We start from the raw sequence: 13014 nt of genomic DNA, 5'->3' as shown, positions 1-13014 counted from the left end.
GGACGAAAACGTGGCGCAGCATGAGGGTTGGGGGGCTGAAAGGGGGTCGGGTAGGAAGCGACGAGGAGTGGTTTAATGGCGCGTATCAAGCATCCGGTCGACGTGTTCAGCGGTGCTTGCAGCGTGGAACCACGACTGAGTTTCAGACGAGGGAAAAACGGGGCGGGGGTGTGCGGGGGCGGATGAAGAAAGAAGATATTTCCTAAAGACGTAAATACAAACGAAGCTAAAAGCTCACCTCTCGCCGGGTGGGCCGAGACCTCCCATGGTGCTAGGTGGTGGCGGCGGCGCCCTTATGGGGGTTGGCGGTGGCGTCGAGACGCCACCCAAGGACGGCTGACTCTGCTGAGGCCGCGGACTGACCGACGCGGAAGTCGTGCTGGGACTCCTCGATCCGCCAGCTCCATCTGGGCCGGCGTCTTCCGCGTCAGGGGCGCTGCTGCTTGTTGTTCCTTTTTAAGCAGAAAATACCAATTCTGAACGATGCTAGTTTTGCTTCTTAAACGCTAGAAGAAACTCGTCGAAACGACAGATCTCGAATTTTTCATTTCTGCAATTACTAAAATTGTCTCTCTTCGAAAGAAGAACGTGAAATTTATTACATCGATATTAATAGTAATACGTTTGAAGTTGCCGTGTTTTTATTCACGATCGTACCTTCAGGGTCGTGTCCTGTGGGACTTGGACCTGCCGACGAAGACGTTGGCGGTGCCAGGCCTGTCGTTTCCAATGCACCACCTCCCCCGTTACCTTCCCTTTTTCTCTGTTCCTCCTTCAAACGTTCGCTTTTCCTCCACTTTGCTCTACGATTTTGAAACCATACCTGGAATAATTTCCAATATTTTTTGATTAGACGATGATCAAACAAACGAGCGAAGATGTCTTAACGGATACTATCGCAGATTGTCCGTCGAGAATCCACGAACTTTTCGTAATAACTTTAACCCACAAATATTCCACATCGAGATCGAACGATCGATCCAAAAAAAAAAAAAAAAAAAAAAAGAAAGAAGAAGAGGACACTTCGGCTAATCTACTCCTCGGCAATTGATTACGACGAAGGTGTAAATAGAGTAAAAGGTGTACGATACAGTGTAGAAAGAAAAATAAAGAAAGGAAGATAAAAAGCAAACGAGAGTACGACGAGGAACGGCGCTGAAGGCGGCACTTAAGCTGCTTTATAGGGCTACACCTGGTGTGCGGATATGGAAGGATAATTGCATGTAGGGGATGGCATTCGCGGCTGGACCAGAGGGGGTGTTGGGCCTCTTGCCCGCGTGCATGTTCAACGAGCCGACAGCAACCACAGCGGCCGAGTGTTTTTTAAAAAGCTCGAGTTCCGCTAACGAGCCTAACTTGACATAATACCAACTGAAATAGACTTTATTATACCCGGCGGTCCTCCGCCGCCTCGTGCTCTCGTTCACTCCGTGTGTCGTTGCTTTCCGATTGCACCCTAACACCAGCTTCTTCCAGAACGAGTTCCTACTTTGAACTTTCTGAAGCTCTTACGGTTTGCGACAACGTGCAAGTTTAAGGTACCTAGCACGCTGCTAACAGGCTTTACACGTTGCGAAACAGACATTACATTTACGATGATCGAAACGTCACTTTTGGAAAATTTGTAGGATCAGAGAACGATCGTATATTAATCTATGTCGTTTGATTAGTCGATTCGCCTTCTTAGACGTTCCAGGATCGATGAAATATCATCGCAAATTACTGAAAAAACCCTTCCGTTATTTCGCACGAAAATCTTCGACGAGAGTTAAGCGGATCGAAGAAAGTTTCGAAGAATCACGGCGCAAAAGTAACGAGAACTCATTAACGGATTGGAATCGATAATAAAATAAAGTTCCGGGAAGTCAATTATATTGGCGCAAACGTAATTCTTCCTCCGTCTTGCTTCTAAAAGACAAAACGCGTTATTAGAGATCGGTCGAGTACCGGCGAATGATTATCTTTTGTCCTGGAGCGAAAGTTTCACGGCGAGAGGAAGCTTGGAAAATGGTTTAATAAAATAAATACGATGAGCCAGCTTCGCGTTGCCTTCGAATTCGTACACGGGAAACGAGGACGGTGGATACCGGCTGACGGGGAAAGATATAATAATATCCTCAGGGTTGCGGGGGCGAGTAATAGCTGGGAACAAAGCCGCGGTTCCGTCGGGACTGCCAATCTCTCTTTCTTTGTCTTTCCACCGGATCGTTCCCGTTTTCTTTCCCTCTTCTCTCGCTTCGCGCATGTCCTCTTTTTTTCAATACGGATTTAATCCGAAAGACGTCGGTAATGGCGTCGACTCGTTTCCCTCCATGAAATAAACGCATTTAATCTTTCGACGCTTCTTACAGAAAAGTGTGATAGATCGATATGGATCGACGAAACGTGCTTTAACGGTGGTCGATCGTTTCCATGATATCTTGCAAAGCTAAAGTAAATTGGTTACTGTTCTTCGTAATGTATATGAAAAGGTTACGTTTAAATCGTCATTTAATTTGGAAAAATTGAACGAAATAATCGTCTGTTTCGCAAATCAATTACACGCGATCTTGGTGAATATATGCGAAACTCAGGTGCCAAAGCCTCTTACTTCTCTATTATGTTTTCATTAAAAAAACGAAAGGTACATTTTTGCTTGCAAATTTATAAGCGCATTAGCACGGTATGTAATCCAATGGTAAAAGGCATCGCTGTTCTTCACCCCCGTGTATTTCATACGTTCCTTCTCCCGTTATCCCTTTGTTCTTCTTTATTTTTTAATCGCATCCCCTCCCCCTTTTTTATTGCTTTTAATCCAAACACGTCAGCAGTAGCATTGTTCCGCTCTGACCAAAGTCAAATGCGCTTAATCTTTTTGCCACTTGCTTTGCAAATCTGCTTTTAATTATTCTTTACATTTGGCCCCTTCCTTTTTCTCAAACAGGATAACGGTGTTTTAAAACTGTTGAAATGCGTAATCTTGTAGCGTTATCACTTTTATGAAATAATAATGATAAATAAATCTTTCCGGATATTTTTTGACGTTCTATCGGAATTTTCTATATCTGAATTTTTCCACGGTATCGTCCCACTGTTCTCCAAGGAATCGTTCAATTTAACCGGACGACTCGATTATCCAACTTCCATTGCATACAGATCGAATTATACAGCTATAAGACGATCATCGTTCTTCCCATTTTCCACGAGTGTAAAATTCATCGTGGACGAGCGACGTACACAGCCGCGCATAGTTAGGTGTGTCGGCTCGCGTCTCGTAGCGCCGTAATTCGCGTTGCACGCTTTGAAATTCAACCGGGCCAAAGAGCACGCGACTATGTAACGTTGACAGTGGTGGCCTCTCGTTCGTAGCGCATGCTCGGTTTTCTTTCCCTGCAGCGGCGGTGTGCGTGTAGCATAATTGTTGCGCACGATACACGGGGCGACGAACAAACGTCAGAGGTTGGTAACTACCTCGGACGATCCACTGACGATGGTTCAGCCACCCCCGCGCTCGTTCTACCCCGCACGGGGTTCTAATTGGAGTAGGAGAAGAGGACCGGCGTTGCATAAACGCGCCTATTTGTCCATTATTTCAGATTCCCTTTGTCTTCCCTAATGAAACAATGAGTCTGCGCCGTAATTGCGTCATAGCCGTCCTGTCCCTACCTTCCTGCCATTGTGTACACCACTGCCTACCATGGCCTTCTCGTCTTATAATCCGAACAATGCAGCGGGATAATACCGTGCCCCTCTGCTGGACACACCACGCTGAAGGATTCTTTTACTAGACTCTCTGCTATCTCTCTCTCTCTCTCTCTCTCTCTCTCTCCCCCCCCATTCTTTTTCTTTTCCTAGCTTTCTTGTTAGTCACTCATTCTCCCTGAACGACGTAGGATCGTTGTAGATTTGGATTTGTAATTATCCTTCCTATTTCAACAAATCGTCTTAATTACGAAGAAAGATGTTTGTCGTTCAACCGTGTTTAACGCAAGCTGAAAATCTGGACCTTTCTGGTTGTATGCAATATCGGGACGAGATATGAAAATGCGCAGTCTCTTGGGATTATTTCTTCTTCGTACGGTATCAATCCGGTGAATTGCGATTCTGCTGCTCTTGTTTATTAATTCTTCATCAGATTACATTCGACGTTAAAATCCCATCGTCTTTGCTTCTCGTTGCTTCGTTTAATCTTTATCGCTCGATGTTTCGCTCCCCCCAAATCCTGTTTATATTAAAAACCACTATTCCAAGAGTATAATTGCATCGATTAACCATGTATCTCGTAGAAAGCCTTATCGGTCTAGTAAAAATTAAATCGAGTGCATCTCCGAATGCAATAGGAGATGGAAGATTTTAATATCAAATTGGACAGTATACCGAACGATATTGGTTGCGCGATTTGTTATACGAATTGAAACGTTATAAACTTTTGGGTGGCTATGAAGGAAAAGATTCTTGAGAGAATCATGAGAATGTTAATACGTAAAAATGGGGGGGGGGGACGAATTAAAAATCTGACATCACCGATCGGATATCCTGCAGATGTTCCAACAGGATTTCAGCAGGGAATCGCTATTACTGCCGGGATTCTGTGTAGCGCGAATTACGCCGGTGCGAGTAAATATGGGCAGGAGGACGTAGCCAAGAGTACAAAGTAATCCCGGAGATTACCGGCTTACTCTGTCAGAAGATTACGTCAGGTCGAGGGTGTCAGCACCTCCCATGGGAGATGGGTGTACCCTAAAACTACCCTACATCTTGCGCCCTTTCTCTTACACTGTGCGATCTACCGTCGCGCATCGAAACAATCGATCACATTGTGTCTCGCTTGACCGTTTGCTTTAGAATCTCCTGCAGGGAATGCGTGAAATATATCGTGGTTTACCGTGAACAGATTTGTGGTAGATTTCTGCTTTCTCGCATCTTTCTATACTTTTGCAAGATATAATGGTTGTTCGTGATCGCAAATTTGACATAGCATCGTTTCATATTATTTACCGGTGTAAATTGCTTGAGTATTTACTTTATCCGATTGCGCTTTATGCACTTTCTCTTTTCTCAGAAATCGGCAAATATATTCAAAATTATTATAGGAACATTAAATTTGTCGTATGAACCGGGCGAAATTGAACGCATTTATTAAAGTGCATTCGCATTAGCATATGATTGTATATTTTGATAAATTAAAGGTCAATCGATTACAAATCCGCTCGTCAAGCGACATTTTCGCCTTATTTTATTTCGCTCGTCGCTGTTCCATTTATCCATTTGACACCGTTTGAAATTGATTTCTTGGACTAAAAGCGAAAAAAAAAATGTGCCACTCAAAATCATTAGAGACTCGCGTGCCCGAAATATATACCAAATGCTTTTAACAAAACGAGATACGAACATTTCAATTTATTCGGTATACGGGGTTAGTTTCCAAAATTTTCCAATTTGAATATTAAATTTTTCAGATTCTCCTTTTCATCGTATTTCTTCTATCTTTCTAACTGAAAATTATTCGTTCGCTGCACTACTTACACACCGTATCTGTTTCTTCTTTAACGCATCCACTAAACTTGTCCAAATCTGTTTGTCACGAGAGTCGCAACTTTCGCTTCGTATTCATTCGTTTCATCGTACTAACCTGAACCCTGGCCTCGGTGAGGTTAATCTTCATCGCCAGATCCTCTCTCGTGAAGACATCCGGATAATGTGTCTGCGCAAACGCTGACTCCAGTTCCTCTAGTTGTTGAAGAGTGAACGTGGTTCTGTTCCTCCTTTGCTTTCGTCTCACGAAAGAATCCTCGCCGACTCCGTGCAAGGCTGGATGATACGCGGAGTAACTAGTGTCTGTAATATACGATCAAGATATCGCGATTAAACTTTCTTCTCCTTAACCTTGCTTTTACGAATACGTATGTAACGTGTATATATATATGTAGGGGAGTTCTACTAGCGTTACATAAAACAGTCGTAAAACATTTTAACAAACCCTCCATAAAAAAAGCCCTCACCCTCGATCCAACGTTCCATCCGATCTGGCGTATACCGCAGGTTTGACAAAAATTCAAAAGCACCCTATCGCCTGGTGCATGATTTAACGCGCGATGGCTCGTTCGCGGGCCAATTACGAGGAACACACAGTTCGTTCGTTGCAAATCGGAAAAACGGGGGCTGGCCAAAGCACGCGCAGACAAAAGGACGAAGGGGGATGAAGGGAAACGATGGCGTTCAACGCTGCGCGTACGACCTGACAAATGGAACAGAGAAACGGGCACAGCGAAGCTACAGGGAGAAAGAGAGATGGCCCAATGGGGGTAAACGTTACGAAAGCCAGAGAACCGCTTATCAATGATGCAGGGCAATCAGCGCAATTAATTACCGCGGCGCTAAGCCGGAGCTTAGCGAAAAACACAAATTAATTTCCTAAGCTCATAAAAATTCATGCGGCTCGCTCGGCTGCCGAACACGACCAACCTACCCTCGCGAGTATCGACTGTTGTTCGCCCTAACGATTCACGCATGTGCATCCACCTGCAAGATCGCGTTCAATTTTCCATTTTCACCGTGATTATGGTTTTGCTTTTACGGTTCCGATACGGTGGGTCGTTTTATCGGGTCCATCAGGGATCCTTTGGAATGGCTTGGGATGCTTTTGCAGGATAGGAGTATATCGTTTTTCTTCGCTGGTTTGTTGTCTGTTGTTTTCTTCCTCCGTTCTTTCTTCTGTTATTAAACTGTTCTTCTGTTTCGAGTCATTTTGTACTTATCGTTGGAATTGTGTCTCATGCCAAGTGATAAATTTTTGTTTCCCCATGGTGATACGTTCTAAACACATACTATCAGAGTACAAAGCATAGTGTAGCGGATAAATAAAGAAAAAAATAGACAGCAAGATTTGTAGAAAAGTTTCCTAACAACGATCTGACATATGCTTTCACCGCTACGACGATTCGATAATTTCGCGCTTCAAGCGAGCTTTAACACATAGGTATGCGTACACTTCGTTCTAAAATTTCACATAGATTTCACGCTAATTGACGCCGAACATTTCTAATTGGATTTCCTCGAGGCGTTCGGTGACGTTCACTTCCGTGAGCGTTTTTCGTATGGTTAAATTTAAAACCGGGTCCGGCTCGTAGGGAACGCGAGAATTCAGGAATTCGATTGCGTCGGCACGTCTGTTCTGTTTGCAACAAGTCATCCATACCGGAAACCAACTTTCATAACTACCATGGAACAATTATACCGTTGAGCAAACTCGTACCGTGTCATTGGCAATAGTCTGCCGCCCCTGCAAAATTAATGTGTTCGTTCGCGAGGATTTTCGCGTGCAGTATGTATGACTTTGCAATTGAATTTCCCGCGATCGATGTCCTGTCCTCGCGTTTAATAACAGCCTTCTCGTCGCGGGAAATTGTCCAACCCCCAACCCCTTCCTGCTTCCATCAAATACGTTCCCTCTAATCGTCGCGACTCGTTTATTAAACGATAGCGTCAATTTCGTCGTGTATTATTTACGCGCAAACATCTTGGTTTTAACGCAGTTAATGATCGACAACAATAATGGGACAACGATCAGCGAACGATATGGGCCAGCGTGAAATTCGAAGATCGAAGAAGGGACGTTTTCGAGAGAAATGGTGAATAGAAGAGAGGAAAGAAAGCAAGAATCGAAGCTCGCGTCGGTTGGCTAAATAAATTTATCGGTGGCCGAAACTGAAATCCACTCAAGATCTTAGATTAGACTCGTGAGCGGGGACGAAGTCTGGATCCAGACAACTCGCACAACTCATCGAGACTCCTGGCTTGATCCAATTTATTAACGTACCCGGCAACCGTGCGCGCAAGGAAGGTCCCGCTGACTTTTGTACACGTTTCCTTTTCCAGCGACACACGTCGCCACGAGAAGGGTCATAGTTTTGTCTGGCCGCCGAGGGAAAAACAATAGAGGGATTAATTTCTTCTTGCCAGGAAGCAGACGCGGAAAGCTCGCACGTGTCCCGCCGACACGCTACGTGCGCCTTTAAAACACTTTGTCCTCTTCACTCAGGACCGTCCTTGATTTGCTTCCGCTCGAAATGCGTGTCTGGATTAACCCTTTCAGTACCGATGGGACAGGTACCGAATTCTAAGTGTCGGGAATCATGTTTTGTGTCGTTTCACTGGTTCTGTGTTTCTGGCCTGTGATTCGTTCTTGTCGTAAGAGTCGTTCTTGTAATTAAGAGAATGGGATTAAATTGAAATTACCGTTATATAAAGATTCGGTTTGTATTCTCCGTTTTTCGTCACATTCTGTTCTAGTCGAAAAATAAAATGGAACGGAACGAAGAAAAGCGAAGAAAAATGATAGAAACGATTATCACGTTTACGTCTGCCTGAAATTCGTTGCAGAACGGGCGGAGTAGATGGGTTGGAAGGTTTGCTGGAAAAACTAGATACAGAACGAAATCTAATGACACCCCGACCGTTACTAATGACGGTAACGAGCTAGTTAGATGTTAGAGCGAATGTCGGTGGGTTCGGACCCTGCGCCGAATGAACCCACTTACCGACTTATCACGTAGTTACCTAATCTGTTTATCCCAACGGGGGGTGATGAGGGGGAGCGGGGGGACAGCGACCAGGGGAGTTGGAAGGGTGCACGGACGTCCCTGAGGACACTCTACCCCTGCGCCCCTTCTACCATCCAGCAGGCATCGTTTAGGTTTAGACACACACGTGCTGTCGAAATTACGTGTTTTAGGTTGTACAAGATGCGCAGACGATAGTGATTTTTAGCAGCAGCGAATGTTTTTAAACGTTTTTAAATGTTTTTAAATTCGATCGTTCAGCTAGCAAGCGGAGTGTGAGATGTTTCCGGCCTCTAGTCCAAGAGAGTCCTTCGTATCTGTTATCAACGAAGACGAGATTTTTGTTCTAAATTCAATTATAAATCGAGTCGTATTTTTAGGGTAAAAACTATAATTAAGCGAGTAACGAGTTACTTAAACGAACCACGTAACGCAAATTTTCCAATAAGAAAATTCCAAGAAACGATTATAGCATTTCGGCTTGGATTAAATTCGTCCTACCTGGAAATAAAATTTCTACAATTTTCGCAATCATCAACAGGCAAAAGAATAAAGTTTCGGCAACGCTTTAAGAAATTCTTCGTGTTTTTCGTCGCGTTCTAATCAACGGTAAACGCGCGTACGAATTTCACTTAATTTTAAGTGGAGCTACGGGGAGCGCCTGCGATAAAGGGAATGATAAATGCGCATTAAAAACATAATTTCACTTTGCGCCAGGGAAATCAATATTTTATTTAAACTATATTTCGGGCCTAGATGGAAGGGCACTTATACACGTCCCTGAGGATACCGTATCTCTCTCCCCTCTTCACCTACGGTCCCCATTCGATTATCTACCTACCACATGTATCTCATTGAGGTTTATAATATGCAATAAAGTGAGCATACACATCGTGGCTCGATGAACCATGTTCGGACAGATGAAAAAAGAAGAAAAAAAAACAAAAGGAAGAAGAATAAAGAATCGACTTTTCTCGTTGCTCTTTTGATTGTTTAACGAATTAAATTTGTTAAATTAGGAGAAAATATCAAATAAAACGAACATCGTAGCAATTTTATTTTCGTTCAGAGTATCGCTGAAAGTATGAAATTCATCGCGCTATGGAAGGATAATTTTCATAAATAACACGATCGAATCCGCAGAATTGTAAAAATAGGAATACAAAATTTAGCTCGCACAAAGGAAAACGCGATCAAATTTGATATTGCGGGATTCAATTCTAAAACGTCATATAAAATTCATCGCGTAAAATCGCGGAGAATGGCGCTTCCTGTCAAAATTCGATCGCGTTTTTCCAACGCGTAAAGAGCCAAAGAAACCCAGTGTTTCGACCTCGTGACATTCCAGCAAAATGATATATATCTACAAACGGGAGTTAACGTACGCGACAGAAACGAGATTCGACTTGGAAAGCGATCGGTGAATAGGCAAACTGGCGTCGAAGTTCCGAAGAGCGACTCGGCACTGCCGTCGGGACGCGGTTTAGCCGGAAGTTGCTCCGAAGTGCAAATTAAGTTTAGCGGCCGTCCAGTTTGTAGCGTCCACTTTGCGTAACTCGGTCTAGTCGGTAATGTAACTTCATCGATGTGTTCCGCCAGAGCAAGTGCCGGTACAATCAATCTCCCTTTTCTCTCTTCCTCTCCCTTTTCCTTTCTAACGTCCATCCACCTTGCTGCACGATTTTCTTTAATTACATCGCGATCATCGCCTTTTCCTTCACTCTCTTTTAACGTCGCTATCGGGAATATTTTTATACGTTTGACAGACGCTAGATCGGTGTTCATGGAATACCGTTTCTTCGAACGAACCTTCAAAATTAGGCCCAGAACTCAGGAGTGCTTGGAACAGAATTATCAGGATTTCTTCGTCCGCATCGCATAATAAATAATCATTAAGGATTTACATCAAATTTCTTACTAATGCTTAAACCTTTGATGGACGGTTCCATCGTCGTTTATAATTCTTGTTATGTCGAGGGTGATTTGAGAAATTGAATCGACGTTTCTCCATGACATAGCTCGCTTTAAAATCCACCCTCGCAACGGCTAGAGTGAAATCGAGGAAGAATAGCAAGGGGGAAAATAGATGAAGAAATGTAAGATTATGGGCGGAATCAAATTTTTCTTACGGGGGTAAATCGGAACAAAACGGTACTCTGGGGGATCGAGTCGCCGGAAGGCACGAGGTATATCGATAGTATTTGCCAACTTAATTATTATGTTTTGCGATATTTTAGGGAATGCAATTTATTATTTTTATACCCTGTATTAAACTATAATTCCCTTTGTTTTATTACATAATCGTCTCCTTCCATTGGAATCGAATGTCCTCGCTTTTAGAAAAATGCAAAATCAACTGATATTGTAAAAAATTTTCTTTCGTTTACTGCCCTGTCAGTTTCCGATAAAACGCGTAGTTTGAAAAAGAAATTTTTCCATCGCGACCAAACGTTTAAAAAGTCATCGAGAGAAAAAGACTTCTTTAAATTTGAACTGCTATCCGAAAATCCGTGGACAAAACGCAAGAGACAAATGGAATATCTACTTACAAGGGTGAGTGGCAGCGAATGGGTACTCGAGGGTGGGTGGTAACCGTGGCGTTGGAAGACCCGGGGGGCAGTGGTAGCAGAACATGCCGCCTGGCCTGGCCACCGTCCCACCCCCCGGCCCTCCACCTCCTCCTGCCCCTGGCACCTGCGGTTGACTCGACTGCTGTTGCTGCTGCTGCTGCTGTTGTTGTTGTTGTTGTTGCTGCTGTTGCTGTTGCTGATGATGCGTGTGGTGGTGGTTATTGTTCGGCTGGTGAGTGTGAACTGATCCAATCTGCAATTAGAGAGAAAGAGGGGTTACTTACGTAAGTCGTGCATCATTTTTCCAAGAAAGTGAATTAGAGGTTGTTAGACAATAGAGTCACTGGTATTTCTGGAAGATTTATCGGGGAGGGAGGGGAGGAATTATGTAATTGCTGGTTGCCGGTAACAATTGTTTAGTAGGAGGCTTAGTTGGAGGACAGGCTAATCGGTTTCTACGATAGAACGGAATCGAAGCGTTGATAAACAGACGTTTAGTTCGTGTTTTGACAGAGTTTTGAGTACAACGTTAAAACGGAGTATCTTCGTTTGCAAGTTAATTACTATTTTTCAAATTTTTAATCCTTTTTCGTACAATCGCGTAGTCGATTGTTGCTGCGGTATATCGTAAAAGCAGTTTATCCCAAAGAGTAAACGCAATTTAAACTCGGTTTTAGCAAGAAAGGAATACGCGATGCTCGTCGAGATAATTTTTCATTAATTAGTTTGAAATAATTCGCTTATAATTTATCAAAGTACAAGCTACGCTTAATTTATATAAGATATTTCTGCGCAAACAATTACAATGGCAAACTAAGTTGAGTTTGCTCGTTAAAATGTTAATACGATTGTAGATTTTAACTATTCAATTACATGTACCCTCATTATATGCTAAGATAATTACCATTCATAACGTTGAAGAGAAAACGTATGTAGCGGCGCACGAGTCAGAGGACAATTCAAATCCTGTTGTTGTTTTACCTCGGAGTATCAAGACCGCTAGGTTGTTACGAGTAATGTGAGAACAAATAAACTCCGGGCAAAACAATGTCGCCGCTACGTACAACCGTGAAACGTAGACGAATTCGAATTTTCCGGTTCTCCTCCGACCAGTATAAATAAACGGACGCGGTCGCGAGCGGAAGAGTTTCGAACAGTATCGAAGAGCATCAACGAGTATAAACGAGTATCGAGGTGAATCTACAGAGTTTCTCCGAGCATTTATCGAGTATTTATTCCGCGACTTGTATTTGTACCAACGACTCACGAATTCGTCTGTAAATAATTTATTTATTTATTTATTTATTTATTCAAAATATATTTTACGGACTGCGACAGCAATATTTCGCTCTCGTTATTTCGCTCAACCTAACGACGATCAATCCTCCACGCGTATAACCGGATTCTATCCACTTACACGCACGAAATAATTAACCATTAAATTGGATCTAATTACGTAAGTGCACGTAGAATGATAATGACGATATTGCCAAAGCAGTTGTTCGGAGATAACGACCGTATCTTCAAAGTTCTCCTTAGATTAAGTTTGTGTAACGAAATGGCCACCGACGCAAAAATCAATCGCATTTTCACTTCGAAGCGGTATCGATACCAATGAAGTACCGATAATTGTGGGCTACCTACGATCCAAGCTTGTCTATCCGTGCTTTCCTCGCGAATGGTAAATCTTTTAACCGAGCTTCGACTACGATCTTTTCGCGAGATCGTGACTACGAAGTGCCTCGCGAGACCGATCGTACGTTTCAACCGGAAGCCCGCCCCTTGACGTTTCTCGTTTGGTTACGTACGTGCTATCACGTGCAACGTCCTCGTAACGAGCACCTCGGTAACCTGGCTACTTGCGATTTCCCCGAGCGATACTGGGATTTTCGAAAGCGGGCTGA

General features: G+C 43.4%; 2 protein-coding genes across 2 annotated transcripts in view; one reads left to right on the top strand and one right to left on the bottom strand.

Annotated features, from left to right (window-relative positions):
• Positions 1–13014, top strand: part of for (cGMP-dependent protein kinase for) — a 114200-nt gene that overhangs the window by 16147 nt on the left and 85039 nt on the right. The window lies entirely within an intron of this gene.
• Drgx (Dorsal root ganglia homeobox) overlaps positions 1–13014 on the bottom strand; it is a 39819-nt gene that overhangs the window by 6499 nt on the left and 20306 nt on the right. Inside the window, exons 2-5 of the mRNA XM_069124754.1 lie at positions 11090–11363; positions 5612–5817; positions 658–823; positions 239–452 (exon numbers count right to left, since the gene is read on the bottom strand). Coding sequence (XP_068980855.1) covers positions 239–452; positions 658–823; positions 5612–5817; positions 11090–11174 — 671 coding nt within the window. The 5' untranslated portion in view covers positions 11175–11363. The remainder of the gene's footprint in view (positions 1–238; positions 453–657; positions 824–5611; positions 5818–11089; positions 11364–13014) is intronic.

The sequence above is a fragment of the Bombus flavifrons genome, chromosome 12 (genome assembly GCF_040668555.2).
Source record: "Bombus flavifrons isolate JBK064 chromosome 12, iyBomFlav1_principal, whole genome shotgun sequence".
Taxonomy (NCBI): domain Eukaryota; kingdom Metazoa; phylum Arthropoda; class Insecta; order Hymenoptera; family Apidae; genus Bombus; species Bombus flavifrons.
Note: the sequence above shows the minus strand (reverse complement) of the source record. Positions and strands in the feature narration are given on the sequence as shown.